General features: G+C 39.5%; 1 protein-coding gene across 1 annotated transcript in view; it reads right to left on the bottom strand.

The window, feature by feature from the left end:
- APPL1 (adaptor protein, phosphotyrosine interacting with PH domain and leucine zipper 1) overlaps window positions 1-18,658 on the bottom strand; it is a 44,070-nt gene extending 25,412 nt beyond the window's left edge. The window contains 5 exon segments of the mRNA XM_032411543.1: window positions 10,612-10,671; window positions 10,673-10,684; window positions 11,486-11,545; window positions 12,887-12,985; window positions 18,438-18,658. Of these exon segments, the coding sequence (XP_032267434.1) occupies window positions 10,612-10,671; window positions 10,673-10,684; window positions 11,486-11,545; window positions 12,887-12,985; window positions 18,438-18,491 (285 nt within the window). The 5' untranslated portion in view covers window positions 18,492-18,658.
- Between the last annotated feature and the right edge of the window lie 399 nt (window positions 18,659-19,057).

The following is a 19,057-nucleotide window of genomic DNA, read 5'->3' as shown; positions in this document are numbered from 1 at the left end:
ATAGACCGTGATCTGCGGCACAGTCGGGCCACTGCTCCTCCAGCAGGGACCCAACAAGCGGCAGATCCGGGGAGACTCCCCTTCCTCCCCCAGGACAAGCAGTGCGGGAGCGCAGTGTGGGAGCGCACCGCAGGGATCTGCTGGGTTTAGAGACTCCACACAGGGTCGTGTGCCAGAGATAGAAACACTCGGTCACAGGCCAGATGAGCACGGAGTGCAGCCAGAGACGGGGAGATGGGAGTGATTGACTGCTTTTCTCTGGGGGTGCACTGAGGAGCGGAGCCCTGAATTCTCAGCTCCTCCGGGGCAAGATTGGGAGGCCGCAATCTTCACTCTCCTCCTCCAAAGCTGTATGGAAAGCTTGCAGGGAACAAAACCTCCCGAGAGCAAACCCGAGCAGATTACTTAGCCCGGACCCTGCAATGACGGGGCAATTCTGCCTCTGGCAAAGACATTCGGGAATCACGGCAACAGGCCTCTCCCCCAGAAGATCAGCAAGAATAGCCAGCCAAGACCAAGTTTACCAATCAATGAGAATGGCAGAACTCCAGCGCTAGGGGAATATTGCACACAGAATTCATGGCTTTTTTCCCCATGATTCTTTAGTCTTTTAATTTTTAAATTTTTCTTTATTTTTTCTTTTTCTATATTTTTGAATTTTTCTTTTTCCCTTTTTCAACCAACGTCTTATCAATCCCTTTTTTAAAATCTTTTATAATTTTCATCTTTATAGTCACATTCCATCCCTTCATTGTATTTACCCTTTTTTTGGTACATATATAAGTTTTTCTTTAAAATTTTGGGAGACAGTTTCTTCTAGCAGATCAAAATACGCCCAAAATCAAGTGTGTGGCCCTGATCTATTCACCAGCCTGATCATATTCTTTTTTTTCCTTTTTTTCTTTCTTTCTTTTTTTCCCTTTCTTTTCCCCCTGGTTTCGGGTCTCTTCTGATTTGTTTAGTGTATATTTTTCTGGGGTCGTTGTTTACCCTGTTAGCATTTTGTTCTCTCATTCATCTATTCTCCTCTGGACAAAATGACAAGACAGAAAAAATCACCTCAAAAAAAAGAACAAGAGGCAGTACCAACCGCCAAGGACCTAATCAATACGGCCATTAGTAAGATGTCAGAACTAGAGTTGAGAATGACGATTATAAAGACACTAGCTGGGCTTGAAAAAAGCATGGAAGATACTAGAGAATCCCTTTCTGTAGAAATAAAAGAACTAAATCTAACCAAGTCGAAATCAAAAAGGCTATTGATGAGATGCAATAAAAAATGGAGGCTCTAACTGCTAGAATAAGTGAGGCAGAAGAGAGAATTAGTGATATAGAATACAAAATGATGGAGAATAAAGAAGCTGAGAAAAAGAGAGATAAACAACTACTGGATCACGAGGGCAGAATTCGAGAGATAAGTGATACGATAAGATGAAACAATATTAGAATAATTGGGATCCCAGAAGAAGAAGAAAGGGAGGGGTAGAAGATATATTGGAGCAAATTATAGCAGAGGACTTCCCTAATTTGGGGAAGGAAACAGGCATCAAAATCCAGGAGGCAAAGAGAACCCCTCTCAAAATCAATAAAAATAGGTCAACACCCTGATATCTAATAGTAACAGTCACAAGTCTCAGAGACAAAGAGAAAATCCTGAAAGCAGCTCGGAACAAGAGGTCTGTAACCAACAATGGTAGAAACATTAGACTGGCAACAGACCTATCCACAGAGACCTGGCAGGCCAGAAAGGACTGGCGTGATATACTCAGAGCACTAAACGAGAAAAATATGCAGCCAAGAATACTATATCCAGCAAGGCTGTCATTGAAAATAGGAGAGATAAAAAGCTTCCAGGACAAACAAAAACTAAAAGAATTTGCAAACACGAAACCAGCCCTACAAGAAATATTGAAAGGGGTCCTCTAAGCAAAGAGAGTCTAAAAGTAACATAGACCAGAAAGGAATAGAGACAATATACAGTAACAGTCACCTTACAGGCAATATAATGGCACTAAATTTATATCTTTCAATAGTTACCCTGACTGTAAATGGGCTAAATACCCCAATCAAAAAACACAGGGTATCAGACTGGATAAAAAACAAGACCCATCGATATGCTGTCTGCAAGAGACTCATTTTAGACCCAAAGACACCTCCAGATTGAAAGTGAAGGGGTAGAAAATCATTTACCATGCTAATGGACATCAAAAGAAAACTGGGTTGTCAATCCTTGTATCAGACAAATTAGATTTTAAACCAAAGACTGTGATAAGAGATGAGGAAGGACACTATATCCTACTTAAAGGGTCTATCCAACAAGAAGATCTAACAATTGTAAATATCTATGCCCCTAACATGGGAGCAGCCAATTATATAAGCAAATTAATAACAAAATCAAAGAAACACATCGACAATAATACAATAATAGTAGGGGACTTTAACACCTCCCTCAATGAAATGCACAGATCATCTAAGCAAAAGATCAACAAAGAAATAAAGGCTTTAAATGACACACTGAACCAGATGGACTTCACAGATATAGTCAGAACATTCCATCCCAAAGCAACAGAATACACATTCTTCTCTAGTGCCCATGGAACATTCTCCAGAATAGATCACATCCTAGGTCACAAATCAGGTCTCAACCGGTACCAAAAGATTGGGATCATTCCCTGCATATTTTCAGACCACAATGCTTTGAAACTAGAACTCAATCACAAGAGGAAAGTCAGAAAGAACTCAAATACATGGAAGCTAAAGAGCATCCTACTAAAGAATGAATGGGTCAACCAGGAAATTAGAGGAGACATGGAAACAAATGAAAATGAAAACACAACTGTTCAAAATCTTTGGGATGCAGCAAAGGCAGTCCTAAGAGGAAAGTATATAGCAATACAAGCCTTTCTCAAGAAACAAGAAAGGTCTCAAATACACAACCTAACCCTATACCTAAAAGAGCTGGAGAAAGAACAGCAAATAAAGCCTAAACCCAGCAGGAGAAAAGAAATAATAAAGATCAGAGCAGAAATCAATGAAATAGAAACCAAAAGAACAGTAGAACAGGAACAACGAAACTAGGAGCTGGTTCTTTGAAAGAATTAATAAGATTGATAAACCCCTGGCCAGACTTATCAAAAAGAAAAGAGAAATGACCCAAATAGAATCATGAATGAAAGAGGCAAGATCACAACCAACACCAAAGAAATACAAACAATTATAAGAACATATAATGAGCAACTATATGCCAGCAAATTAGATAATCTGGAAGAAATGGATGCATTCTTAGAGATGTATAAACTACCAAAACTGACCCAGGAAGAAACAGAAAACCTGAACAGACCCCTAACCACTAAGGAAATTGAAGCAGTAATCAAACATCTCCCAACAAACAGCCCAGGGCTGGATGGCTTCCCAGGGGAATTCTACCAAACATTTAAAGAAGAATTAATACCTATTCTTCTGAAACTGTTCCAAAAAATAGAAATGGAAGGAAAACTTCCAAACTCGTTTTAAGAGGCCAGCATATTACCTTGATCCCAAAACCAGACAAAGACCCCATCAAAAAGGAGAATTACAGACCAATATCCCTGATGAACATGGATGCCAAAATTCTCACCAAAATACTAGCCAATAGGATCCAACAGGACATTAAAAGGATTATTCACCACGACCAACTGGGATTTATCCCTGGGCTGCAAGGTTGGTTCAACATCCGCAAATCAATGTGATACAATACATTAATAAAAAGACAAGAACCCTATGATCCTCTCAATAGATGCAGAAAAAGCATTTGACAAAGTACAGCATCCTTTCTTGATTTAAACTCTTCACGGTGTAGGGATAGAGGGTACATACCTCAATATCATAAAAGCCATTTATGAAAAACCCACAGCAAATATCATTCTCAATGGGGAAAAACTGACAGCTTTTCCCCTAAGGTCAGGAACACAGCAGGGATGTCGACTATCACCACTGCTATTCAACATACTACTAGAAGTCCTAGCCACAGCAATCAGACAACAGAAAGAAATAAAAGGTATCCGATTCGGCAAAGAAGAAGTCAAACTCTCACTTTTTGCAGATGATATGATACTCTGTGTGGAAAACCCAAAAGACTCCACCCCAAAATTGCTAGAACTCATACAGGAATTCAGTGAAGTGGCAGGATATAAAAATACACAGAAATCAGTTGCATTTCTGTACACCACCACCAAGACAGAAAAAGAGAAATTAAGGAGTTGATCCCATTTACAACTGCACCCAAAACCATAAGATACCTAGGAATAAATCTAACCAAAAAGGCAAACAATCTGTACTCAGAAAACTATAAAATACTCATGAAAGAAATTGAGGAAGACACAAAAAAATGGAAAAACGTTCCATGCTCATGGATTGGAAGAACAAATATTGTGAACATGCTACCTAGAGCAATCTACACATTTAATGCAATCCCTATCAAAATACCATCCACTTTTTTCAAAGAAATGGAACAAATCATCCTAAAATTTGTATAGAACCAGAAAAGACCCCGAATAGCCAGAGGAATGTTGAAAAGAAAAGCAAAGCTGGTGGCATCATGATTCCGGACTTCCAGCTCTATTACAAAGCTGTCATCAGCAAGACAGTATGGTACTGGCACAAAAACAGACACATAGATCAATGGAACAGAATAGAGAGCCCAGAAATGGACCCTCAACTCTATGGTCAACTAATCTTTGACAAAGCAGGAAAGAATGTCCAATGGAATAAAGACAGTCTCTTCAACAAATGGTGTTGGGAAAACTGGACAACCACATGCAGAAGAATGAAACTGGACCATTTCCTTACACCATACACAAAAACAGACTCAAAATGGATGAAAGACCTAAATGTGAGACAAGAATCCATCAAAATCCTAGAGGAGAACACAGGCAGCAACCTCTTTGACCTCAGCCACAGCAACTTCTTCCTAGAAATATCACAAAGGCAAGGGAAGCAAGGGCAAAAATGAACTACTGGGACTTCATCAAGATAAAAAGCTTTTGCAAAGCAAAGGAAACAGTCAACAAAACCAAAAGACAACCGACAGAATGGGAGAAGATATTTTCAAATGACGTATCAGACAAAGGGCTAGTATCCAAAATCTATAAAGAACTTATCAAACTCAACACCCAAAGAACAAATGATCCAATCAAGAAATGGGCAGAAGACATGAACAGGGACATTTCTGCAAAGAAGACATCCAAATGGCCAAAAGACACATGAAAAAGTGTTCCACATCACTCGGCATCAGGGAAATACAAATCAAAACCACAATGAGATACCACCTCACACCAGTCAGAATGCCTAAAATCAACAAGTCAGGAAACAACAGGTGTTGGCGATGATGCGGAGAAAGGGGAACCCTCCTACGTTGTTGGTGGAAATGCAAGCTGGTGCAGCCACTCTGGAAAATAGTATGGAGGTTCCTCAAAAAGTTGAAAATAGAGCTACACTACGACCCAGCAACTGCACTACTGAGTATTTACCCCAAAGATATAAATGTAGTGATCCGAAGAGGTACGTGCACCCCAATGTTTATAGCAGCAATGTCCACAATAGCCCAACTATGGAAAGAGCCAAGATGTCCATCGACAGATGAATGGATAAAGAAGATGTGGTATATATATACAACAGAATATTATGCAGCCATCAAAAAAATGAAATCTTGCCATTTGCAACGACGTGGATGGAACTAGAGGGTATTATGCTGAGCAAAATAAGTCAATCAGAGAAAGACAAGTATCATATGATCTCACTGATATGAGGAATTCTTAATCTCAGGAAACAAACTGAGGGTTGCTGGAGTGGTGGGGGGTGGGAGGGATGGGGTGGCTGGGTGATAGACACTGGGGAGGGTATGTGCTATGGTGAGTGCTGTGAAGTGTGCAAGACTGTTGAGTCACAGATCTGTACCTCTGAAACAAATAATACATTATATGTTAAAAAAAAAAAAGAAGAAGAAGATAGCCGGAAGGGAAAAATAACGGGGAGTGGATCAGAAGGGGAGATGAACCATGAGAGACTATGGACTCTGAGAAACAAACTGAGGGTTTTACAGGGGAGGGGGGTGGGGGGATGGATTAGCCCAGTGATGGGTATTAAGGAGGGCACGTATTGCATGGAGCACTGGGTGTTATATTCAAACAATGAATCATGGAACACTACATCAAAAACAAATAATGTAATGTATGGTGACTAACATAACCTAATAAAATAAAATAAAATAAATAAAATAAAATAATAAAATAAATAAAATAATAAAATAAAATAAAAGAAAGAAAAGAAAAAGAAAACAAAATGGCAGCTACCTCCCTGAATAACCAAAGCTGTGAGACCAAGAACTCCTAAAAATCTTCAGCTCTTTCCAGTTTCACTTACACTTTTAAGAGTCTGCCTGTTTCCTGCTAGGTCCCCAACACTCCCTGTGATGAGTTTAGGATTGACCCTGTGAACACTATTTACCCTCCTTGTGGCGTTGTTTTAGTCAGCCAAAACTTAGATATATTTTTGCCAAACAAAGAGGTCCCAATAAATACTGAACTTTAAAACATTTGTTACTTAAAAAAAAAATAAAAAATAAAAACACAACCTGCAGAAAGGGAGGAAGTACTTGCCAATCACATATATGATAATGAACTTGTATCTAGAATAAAGTAGTTTTAAACTCAGTAATAAAAGATAAACCACCCAATTGAAAAATGGGCAAAGTACTGAATAAAGTACCCCCCTCCTTACCCACACTGCTGCCTTCTGAAGTTTCAGTTACCCACGATCAACTGCAGTCCTGAGGCAGATGACCCTCCTTCTGACACAGTATCAGAAGGCCAACAGTAGCCCAACACTATGTCACATGCCTCCGTCATTCCCCTCACTGCATCTCATCATGCAGGCATTTTATCATCTCACATCATCACAAGAAGGGTGAGTACAGCAAGTAAGATATTTTGAGAGAGAGACACACACACCACATTCACAGAACTTTTATTACAGTATAATGTTATAGTTCTATTTTATTAGTAGTTATTCTCTCATTTTGTTAATCTTACTGTGCCCATTTTTTTTTTTTGAGCAATCCAGGTGCTATTTATTTTATTATGTTATGTTAATCACCATACATTACAACATTAGTTTTTGATGTAGTGTTCCATGATTCATTGTTTGAGTATAACACCCAGTGCTCCATGCAATACGTGCCCTCCTTAATACCCATCACCAGGCTAATCCATTCACCCCCCCTCAGAACCCTCAGTTTGTTTCTCAGAGTCCATAGTCTCTCATGGTTCGTCTCCCACTCCGATTTACCCCCCTTCATTCTTCCCTTCCTGCTATCTTCTTCTTCTTTTTTTTTTTTTAACATATAATGTATTATTTGTTTCAGAGGTACAGGTCTGTGATTCAACAGTCTTATACAATTCACAGCGCTCACCATAGCACATATGCTCCCCAATGTCTATCACCCAGCCACCCCATCCCTCCCACCCCCCACCACTCCAGCAACCCTCAGTTTGTTTCCTGAGATTAAGAATTCCTCATATCAGTGAGGTCATATGATACATGTCTTTCTCTGATTGACTTATTTCGCTCAGCATAATACCCTCCAGTTCCACCCACGTCGTTGCAAATGGCAGTATTTCATTCCTTTTGATGGCTGCATAATATTCCGTTGTGTGTGTGTGTGTATATATATATATATATATATATATATATATATACCACATCTTCTTTATCCATTCATCTGTTGATGGACATCTTGGCTCTTTCCATAGATTGGCTATTGTGGACATTGCTGCTATAAACATTGGGTTGCACGTACCCCTTCGGATCCCTACATTTGTATCTTTGGGGTAAATACCCAGTACTGCAATTGCTGGGTCATATGGTAGCTCTATTTTCAACCCTTTTTTTTTTTTAAAGATTTTATTTATTTATTTGACAGAGAGAGACACAGCGAGAGAGGGAACACAAACAGGGGGAGTGGGAGAGGGAGAAGCAGGCTTCCCGCCGAGCAGGGAGCCTGATGCGGGGCTTGATCCCAGGACCCTGGGATCATGACCTGAGCCGAAGGCAGACGCTTAACAACTGAGCCACCCAGGCGCCCCTATTTTCAACTTTTTGAGGAACCTCCATACTGTTTTCCAGAGTGGCTGCACCAGCTTGCATTCCCAACAGTGTAGGAAGGTTCCCCTTTCTCCTTACTGTGCCCATTTTATAAATTAGTCTTTATCACATGTATGTATGTATGTATAGGGAAACACGTAATATACATAAGGTTCAGTACTATCCATGGTTTCAGGCAACCACTGGGGGGGGGGGGGGCAATGTATCCCCTGTGGATGGGGAGGGGGTACTATCATAGACATTTCTTCAAAGATATACAAATGGCCCATAAGCACAGAAAAAGGTGCTCAACATCATTAGTCATCAGGAAAAATAAAACCTACAATGATATACCACTTCATACCTGCTTAGATGGTTATAATAAACATATAAATTAAAATAGTAAGTGCTAGTGAGCACATGGAGAAACTGGAACCCTACATTACTTGGGAATGTAAAAGTGTGCAGGACCTATGGAAAACAGTCTGGCTCAAAAAAGCTAAACATATGACGAGGATGCGGAGAAAGGGGAACCCTCTTACACTACTGGTGGGAATGCAAGCTGATGCAGTCACTCTGAAAACAGTGGAGGGTCCTCAAAAAGTTGAAAATAGAACTACTCTACGACCCAGCAATCGCACTACTGGGTATTTATCCCAAAGATATAAATGTAGGGATCCGAAGGGGCATGTGCACCCCAGTGTTTGTAGCAGCAATGTCCACAATAGCCAAACTATGGAAAGAGCCTAGATGCCCATCAACAGATGAATGGATAAAGATGTGGTGTGTGTGTGTGCGCGCACGTGTGCACACACACACACACACACACACACACACACACACACAGGAATATTATGCAGCCATCAAAAATGAAATCTTGCCATTTGCAATGAAGTGGATGGAACTAGAGTTCCATCCATGGAACTAGCTAAGCGAAATAAGTCAATCAGAGAAAGACAATTATCATATGATGTCTCCGATATGTGGAATTTGAGAAACAAGACAGAGGATCATAGGGGAAGGGAGGGAACAATGAAACAAGATGAAACCAGAGAGGGAAACAAACCATAAGAGACTCTTAATCTCAAGAAACAAACTGAGGTTTGCTCGAGTGGAGGGGGATGGGAGGGATGGGGTGGCTGGGTGATGGACATTGGGGAGGGTATGTGCTAAGGTGAGCACTGTGAATTGTGTAAGACTGATGAATCACAAACCTGTACCCCTGAAACAAATAATACATTATATGTTAATAAAAAGAAAAAAAATGCAAAAAGAAAAAAAAGCAGGAAAAAAAAGCTAAACATAAAGTTACTGTATGACCCAGCAATCCCACTCCTGATTATATACCCAAAAGAAATGAATATTGGTGTTCAAGAAAAAAATAAAAGAAAAAACAAAAACTTGTACACAAACCCTCACTGTAGCACTATTCCCACTAGCCAAAAGGTAGAAAACAACTCAAATGTCCATCAACTATCAATGGATAAATAAAAAGTGGTATATTCAAACAAATTCTGATACATGCTACAACACAGACAAACCTTGAAAACATTATGCTACAGAAGACAGACATAAAAATCCACAAATGTGTAAGTCCATTTATATGAAATATCCAAAACAGGCAAATCCATATAGATAGAAAGTAGATCTGTGGTTGCCAGGAGCTGAAGGGAGGGGAAGTGGGGAGTGACTGCTTAATGGCCATGGGGTTTCCGCTGGGAGGATGACAAAAATGTTCCGGCACAGTGGTGATGGTTGCACAACATTGTGAGTGTATAAATGTAAGCAGGGAGACATTTTATGTTATGTATATTTTACCACTATAAAATATTCCATTTCCTATAAATATTTCTTTATATTGCTCTACTGTAACAATATTTTGCTACAATGAGTTATTAAAATACTTCAAAAAATTACTTTTTCAGTTAGGGGACTAGAAAAGACAGAACTATCTAATGGTTCATGTGAAAAGAAGAGCTTTCATTGCCCCAGTTGAGAAGAGTAATGGACTCCCCAAATAGCTCTCACCACCCTTCTTCCTCCTAACAACATTCTACCATTCAGTTTATTATTCCTTCCATCCCAGACAGCCAATATCAGCCCTTAATTTCTCTAACCAGTCATCAGAACAAATCATTAAAAAATGATCCAGAACTTAGCTATATCTCATAGTTTAATTCTTCCCTTCCTGCCTACAGCAAATAAAACAGTGAAAGGTTGAAGGACATGGACTGGGAAGAGAGAGAGCACATCTCTATGCTTATACCCGAAAACAATTTGTTTTAATCAGACAAAGTACTATTTTTATGAGACAGTCACTAAGATATAAGACAGACACTAATATGGAAATAAGGTCCTTCTTTAAATAGTAACCTTTTATTATAGAGATTTGCTCATGTAATCATAATAATACAAGTTCCCAATAAAAGCTAAGCAACTTGAATAACTTAATTATAAGACCACTTACTCAAGCAAAATAAAATAAGCACTTACCTCATCTATAACTTTTGAAAACTGTTGCAAAGTAGAGCTCATAACTTCATCATCACCCCCCCAACGGAAAACGCTGAAAAATGAGAAACAGAGATGAGGTAAAGGTCCAGTGCTGTATGTCTTCTGTAAATGATGCTGTAATTTACATTTTTAAAAATAGCTGACCCTCAAAACACATAGGAGTTAGAAGGGCCGACCCCCACATATAACTTTTAACTTCCCTCAAATTTAACTACTAATAGCCTACTGTTGATGGGAGCCTTATCAGTAATGTAAACAGTTGATTAACACATATTTTATATATTACATGTATTATGTACTGTATTTTCATAAACTTTTAGAGAAAAGAAAATGTTAAAATCATAAAGAAGAAAAAATATATTTACTGTACTGTATCAAAAAATCCATGAATAAGTGGACCCATGCAGTTCAAACCCATGTTGTTCAAGGGTTGACTGAAACTTTTAAAAACTTCCAAAATTTTGAATAAGCTCTAAAAATGTCACTTAATAAGAGTGTAATTCGTATAATTAGTAAACATTACTTAAAATGTTTGCTAAGCAACTAATTAACATAATATTATAGGAATGCGCATCATACTAGGAGTTCAAAGATTTGTTTCGCTTCAATTCCTCCAATAACCAGCTGTATAATGAGTAAGCCTCAGTTTCATTTGTGAAAAGAAGATACGTCAATTAAATAACTTCTACCTAAGATTAGTTAAAATTAGCTATAATGGAATTTCAACAGCGTATCAAAATTACTTTCTATGAATTCAAAAAAGCTTAGGATTCTTGATGAGCAATTCTATTTATACAGATACTGTATCACTGTGTATTTTAAATTATGCTTTTAAAATTTTCATGTACGATACCTGTTTTTCATATTCTTTTAAAAGTTTTGAAGTCAGGTGTGTTGCTGCACTTAATTCGTTCTGTGGGGGAAAAAATCAGCATTCAAATTAACACAATATTACTGATTAAGAAAAAGTTTTAATTGAAGATACCTATGCCACTTTTGGTTTTCACTTAACAAAAATGCTATACAACATGTTCTCTAAACCCCTCATTAAATCACTGGAAAGGGAACTACCATTAAAGCACTTTAAAGGGAAACTCAAACCATGAATCAATTGATACCATCAAGGAATTCAGCAGTGTTCTAGGTGTATGCTTTATTTTAGCTAATAAAACTCAGCATTAAATATTGTTAAAGCTTTAAAGCTAGAAGTAAACTGTACATAATCTTAGCAAAATCTTAAAAGATTCTACATTAATAACAAATCATTCCTCTCTCTAGATGCTGAAACTGTATCAATGCATTTAATAGCATTTAATAACATACAACTAAAATATGATTAGCCTAGTCATATAATACAGCAACATAGCCATATGAAGGAAATACTTTCCAGTTTTTTTTTTTTCCCCAGTGATGAATATAATGACAAATGTAACATTTCTTTTACATAGTAATCTCTGTGGTCAGGACTCAAATCTTGAGAGACCAATCATAAGGAAAAAAAATTAAGGGTTTGTGTACAAGTTTTTGTTTATTTTCTTTTTTTCTTGAACACCAATATTCACACACATGAAATCAACAGTTGGATCCTTAACTGACTGAGCCACCCGGGCACCCCTCACAGCAAATTTTTAGTACATAATGAAAATGTGAGTCCAGAAAGGAGATAAAATGAGAAAGGGGGGAAAAAAACTTGTATACCTAATTAATCCCAAAGAAAGCTTATCACAGAAACCAGGCTACTGTTAAGGCTTATAATTAAGTTACATAAACATGGCCTCAAATCTTAAACCTGCTCAACAAAAAAATCTAGTCATCTCCTTCTTAAATTCATCTCCCAGTACCCAGAGTTACATCTAATTTTTATTATCTGCTTCTCACTAAACATAAACTACTTTCATTCCTTTACTCAAAAAGGGGGAAGTGTTCCATAAGATTAAAAGCACAATTAGGGAAAACATTGGTGACAATATGGAATCTTAGGCAAAGATCATGATCAGTGAGTTTCACTGTGTTTGGGTAGAAAGGGGAAGATGCTTCAATCTTTGTATCTTTTAAAGAGCTACAAACTACACACTAGTAATTGGAATGTGAGCTCTAATACAAAATACTTAAAAGTTCATGCATCCACTCAACAGATATTACTATGAGCCCAGGATAGGGCTAGGCACCAGTAAACAAGGCAGACACTAGCTAGATCTGTCCTCATGGGCTTAATGAGTCATTTTAAAAAAGCAGTCAGCCTTTAGGTTTTTACCTGTGCATCATAAATCCGATGCATAGCTTGATACAACTGGTTCATATAGTTGGAAATAGCTGTAGCATCTTCTTCAAATACACCCAGTAAAGACCTTGTCTGTATAAAATAAAGCAATAAGTTTACATTAACAATTATATAAATCAAATAGAAAATTATTTCCTAAAGGAAGGAAAAATCCTAGGATATTGGAGCTCTAATAATTCTGAGTTTTAACCTATTTTCTCCCTTTTGATAGTAATGCCAAATTAGTATTGTGGTAGTAATGTTGGGGTTCTTTGTTCTCAATTTCACTTCACTAAAATGGAGGGATTTTCCAACTACATCACACAATATTTTTATTTTTTTAGGGGCGGGGGCAGAGGGAGAGGGAATCTCAAGCATCCCAGCACAGCTCCTAACCCTGAGATCATGACCTGAGCCAAAATCAAGAGTTAGACGCTTAACTGACTAAGCCATCCAGGCGCCCCCATCACATAAACTTTAAAAGGAACAATAAAGGTATATTTTTATGAATTAAAAAGTCTGTAATTAAACTAAGAACAAATCAACAAAAATGTCCCAGGCTAAATTAACAGTATTCCATGTATAAACAGAGGTCTTATTTCAGGATAACTCAGTATTATTTCTCTTTTTCCATGGTCTCTTGTAGTAATCCCAAACCCCTCCCCACCTTAATCCAAAATAATAACATAGTACCCATCCCCAACATGGCCTAGTAAATGCTAACTTGGATTTTATGAGTACAGAATTTGAGGTTTTTTTCTTCTTCTTCTTCATACTTACCTATATTGTTAGGCATTTTTTTTTAATGCAATAAGCATTTCCCCTTCATTTTAAGAGGAAAATTTGTAAAGTAAGTAAACGTTAAGACTGTCAATAAAAAGGATCAGAGATAAGGAAACTCAGCATATCAAGAAGGCAGCAATACTCACCTTTTCATATCCCAAAGGCAAAGAAAGGATTAAAATACCAACAACTATTGAGATAACTGCTGTTTAAAATCTAAAAGATGACCTTATATTTTTATTCTACAAATAGTTCATTCTTAGAAGGTGATTTAAAAAAAAAAAAAAATCAACTTATTCCTTAGCTTCCTATTTTCAGAAAAGGAAGCTAAGTCAACATGGTTTAAAAAAAAAAAAAAAAGAGGGTACAAAATCATTATGTCCATATATGAAATCCATGTTGTCAGTCCTCTATTTCCCATGCTCCAGAGATTTAGATCTGACAGAATCTTTTCATTCTTTAGCTCTGTGCCCCCCCTCCTATTCCCCACAGTGATATTTTAAGATGTAAAAAAGAAAACATCAAGAAACCTTGTTTGAGTAGCGCCATTCTTAAGAAAAATCTGCTACTTTTTGTTTCCCCAAAATTATTATTCTAATTCAAGGAATTACACATTTATGCAAAAACCTGTAGTGGATTTATAAATTAAAAAGATCTCCCTAGCCCCAGTGTTAAAACAGGTTCCCTATTTAAAACTAATAATATCCAGTTAGCAACTTATAAAAGTACATCAGTATGATACCATTTCATTGAATCTATGATGACTTCCACTGTGAGCTGCACCAATTTTTTTAAAGATTTATTTATTTATTTATTTGAGAGACAGAGTGCACATGAGTGGGAGGAGGGGCAAAGGGAGAGTCTGCAAGCTGACTCCCCTCTGAGCATGGAGCCTGATACGGAGCTGGATCCCACAACCCTTGAGATCATGACCTGAGCCAAAACCAAAAGTCAGATGCTTAACCAGATGCTTAACCAACTGAGCCACCCAGGCACCCCTGCACCATTTTTAAATACTACTAAAACAAAACAATGCCAGCAATTAAGCTATGATTTGAGATTTTCTTATGTCTTGCAATTTTGACTTTATATTTGTGGAAATGAACCTTTAGACAGAATTTTATATACAACTCCTTTGAACATAAAAGGAAAACACAAACAGCATAAAATTTAATATTATCCTAGTATTTCTTCAGAGTTCAATTCTTGTGAGTCACTTTTTGACATAAGAATCATCAATATCCATGTTTTCTCATCCAATATTATTCTGTGCCATGGGAGGTGACAAGTATTTCTTAGAAGTGTTCCACTCTTGTCCCCAGTATTTTCTTCCAAACCACTGATACCCATTCAGCAAATTTTGATGGTGAATATTTTCAGACAACAAACAGGACTGATGGTCCTTCAAGTGGTTGTTAAATTGAGTTGTTAAATGCTGAAAGGCTGCACTTGACCAGTCATACCACTAGGAGAAACAACCATGTGTGCACATTTGCAACCAATTACAAATAAATCATCAACTGCAGAGGGGCATCTATCTCACTATCAGGCATGTTAAGATGTGGAAAAAGAAAAAAAAGAGTGTGTCTCATTATCTGTGAATATTCCATATTATGTCAAAGAAAAAAGTCTCCAGTTGGAACTAGACATTTATCTTCACAGTTCTAGCACTGATGAATCACAGATACTTATCTACACATAAAATCGATTATTTTTAAAAGATCGTATCTGTTCTTATTAACCAGCAGTTTCATTTTGCTCCAGATTTTCAAAACAACATCTGTGTACGGACAAGACATCTAGTGTGGCCTTAAAGATTTCCTATCTCAATAAATACTATCTTTTGCAGAATGGGAGACAATTCTAAAGATGTTTATGTCCAATCAACTAGATTTGAACTTGCAAATAGCCCTCTATTTTAATACTTACTATAAATCAAAACTAAAATGGGTAACTGCAATTTAGGTTAGTCCTCCATGACTCCAGGCTCTAACTTTTTTACATAGCAATTGACAGGACACTTTTTTACACTTAAAATATTTTTTTTTCCAGGTTTCATATAAGGGATATGAATATATATTTTTTTTAAAGAGCCAAGATGTCCATCGACAGATGAATGGATAAAGAAGATGTGATACACACACACACACACACACACACACACACACACACCCCACACACACACACCCCCCCCACACACACAATGGAATATTATGCAGCCATCAAAAGGAATGAAATACTGCCATTTGCAACGACGTGGGTGGAACTGGAGGGTATTATGCTGAGCGAAATAAGTCAATCAGAGAAAGACATGTATCATATGACCTCACTGATATGAGGAATTCTTAATCTCAGGAAACAAACTGAGGGTTGCTGGAGTGGTGGGGGGTGGGAGAGATGGGGTGGCTGGGTAATAGACATTGGGGAAGGTGTGTGCTATGGTGACAGGACACTTTTGATTAGGATCAAATGATCTAAATAAAAACTTATCTATATCAGGAGCTTTAAAAGTTTTCATACTCTTTGTTATTTGACTTCTTGGACTCTATCCTAGATAAATAGTCCAAATGAGAAGAAAATTTATGCCCCAAAGCATTAACCTCAGTCCTATATATAAAAACAAAACTTGTGGAAAACTCTCAAAGTCAATAGTAGGACAACTGTTAAGTCACTTAAGGAAACATGCAGCTTTCAATTTTTTTTATTCAAGATCTAATAATATGGGAACATACTTACACTACAATGTTAAGTTAAAGCAGAATAAAAATTGTTATGCACAATATAACTTCAAATACATTAAAATATATAAGAGAAAACGAGGAAAAACTGTTAACAGGGTTTGTTGCTGGGTGCAAGACAGGTAACTATTTCTATACCTTCTAATTTTTCTGAAGTGCATAACTATGATTTTTACAATCAGGTACAAAAATAAAAACATTCACTATAACAGCTGAGATTCAGAGAAGTTGAGTGACTTTCCCTAAAGCAAGTGAAGTGGCAGTGAACACTAAAACTCCATCCCGAATCCCAGAATCCAGGGCTTTCCATCCTACCACAAGTTCTCCCTAAGTATTACTTCCAAGCGTCTTCCCTTTCTAAATCTCGTTTGTCCCAACTAATTTTTCCAAGTAAATATTACCTAGTTCAAATTATTACTTATAGAAATTGAAAGAATATCAAGGTAGCTGTCTTCATTAAAAATTACCATAAAACTGATACTAATATGGCATGCACTTGTAAAAAAACAAATGAATGCTCAAGTTGTAAACTAATTGTGTGAAAAGTTCAAGAAATTAGTCTAATGAGTCAGATCATATATTCCTCACAAGTACTGGTGAAGGCACCGTGCTACCCATTCTGGACTGTGTATAATCTTTATGGGCTATAAAAACCAGGCCAGGTAAGAAAAGGTAAAGCAACCTGTTGAGTCTTATATAATAGTAGTAAAATGATAAAATGCACCTGACCAATACATGCCACAAAATTTTTACAAAACATCTGAAACAAATATAGTTTCTAACTTTACACTACAGAAATCATTAAGAATTTGAAGTAGCTATCCTGGCAGTCAAGATAAACCAAGATGTGGGTTTCTGCGTGTGTCAGTTTAGGCTGGTAAGAGAACATTACAGCAAACAACTGGCTTGTGAAGATAACTTTCCGCCTGGGGGGGAAAAAATCAATTCCACAATCAGAGCCTGACTTCCACTTGGCAATTAAAATTGGCAGAAGTCATGACAGACGTCACACAGGCCAGGGGGATCTAGCCCCTTCTTCCTCATCTTTCGGGGCCATATTAAACTATCAAGACACATATGAAATGTGTGCAATTGTAGTTCTGAATGAACACCATTTCGAAGGTAGCCAACCAGCAACATCGTCTTAAATCGCTTAAATTGTTGTGTTAAAAGACAGGCTCAAGGGATGATGTTACTCAATGCAAGTTACAGCGCCTACCAACATGTTTTTAACGTAACTGATTTCGTTCTTCAATATTGAACACGTAACAAATTGTTACGTTTCCCTAGACTGTCTGAGGCTACAGCAACCACACTAGCATTACCCCCCCAAAGCACGAAACACGGGGCTTTTATTTTGATGAGTTTATTAGGGCCAAGTCTGCATCATTCCGCGCAGCAGTCGCGGAGCCACGAAGGCGCCGTCCGTCACAAGCCGTGCACAGCTCGAGCGACAGCGGACACAGTCGCGGCCACGACACTGGACAGAGTCCGCGGGGAGGCTCCGAGGCACCTGACGGGCTTCGCCGGTGACTCTCCACGCGGGTAAATCAGCAGCCTTCCAGCATCTCCCGAAGAAAAACTATCCATTTCCTTCCCTAGCTTGCTCAGAAATTATGGAATAAGTCTACGGGGTTTTTTTCTCCTTCTGCACTTCCTCCGAAGAGGGTTGGAATTTATGACCTTACATGACGGCGATAAAAACGCACCTTTCGTCAAATACAAGGGAGCCCCGCGAACGTACGTGAACGCCGGGCCCACGAGCGAAGGCGGCGGAGGTTCGGTCGCCGCCAGCCGACGTCCCAGACCCCGCGCGTGCCCCTCGGCCCAGCCGCGCAGGCCCACGCGGGCCTCGGGCTGGCGGCAGGGCCGCGGCGGCTCGGGGCGCGGCTCGCGACGGGCGGGGACACAGGGCGACGGCGCCCACCTGGGCCAGGACGAGCACCTGCGGCGGCCACGGCACCAGGCCTGGGATCGGCCCGCCCTGCTCTTTCCCTCGCCTCGCGCCACCGCCCGCGCCTCACCTGCGGACTGTCCTCCAGCGTCTCCTCGATGGGCAGCTTGTCGATTCCCGGCATCGTGGCGGAGGGAGGGCGGCGGCAGGAGACACGGCAGCCGCCCACAGCTCCCCGCGCCCGCCCGCCCGCCTGTAGCAGCTGACCCCGACCCGCCCTCTCCTACAGGCGCGGCCGCCGTCGCCGCCCGCGCAGCTCTCGCCAGGAGCCGAGCGGCCGCGCGGGAAATCCCGCCCCCTCGGCCTCGCTGCCCCGCCTCCCGGCGCGCCCATTGGCTCGCGGCGACGCCTGTCAGCGCGGCAGGGCTGGCCTGGAGGTTTCTCCGCGGCGCGGGGCTCTGCGGTGAGCGGTGGTCTTGGGGGCGGTGCAGGCAGCGCCCGTCTACCCTGCGCGCGCGTTTTGATGTAAATTGTAGGGGACCGTCTACCCCCCCACATGCGGCGAACGTTTCCGGGAATCACAGCCTCGTTTGAGGAGGACCACACTGGGAGTTTGGGGCGGCTTTACTTCTCCCGCAGCGAGACCTCATCACCGGCCACGGAAGAGGCCCTACTGCCGGGGGCCTTTCTTTAGTTGCTTAAATTATAACGTTCCTAACCCTGCCCAGAGCGTCCAGTCTGCTCCCCACC

The sequence above is a fragment of the Phoca vitulina genome, unplaced genomic scaffold (genome assembly GCF_004348235.1).
Source record: "Phoca vitulina isolate PV1807 unplaced genomic scaffold, GSC_HSeal_1.0 scaffold13, whole genome shotgun sequence".
Taxonomy (NCBI): Eukaryota; Metazoa; Chordata; class Mammalia; order Carnivora; family Phocidae; genus Phoca; species Phoca vitulina.
The sequence above is the reverse complement of the archived record's forward strand: the minus strand, read 5'-3'. Positions and strand labels throughout refer to the sequence as shown.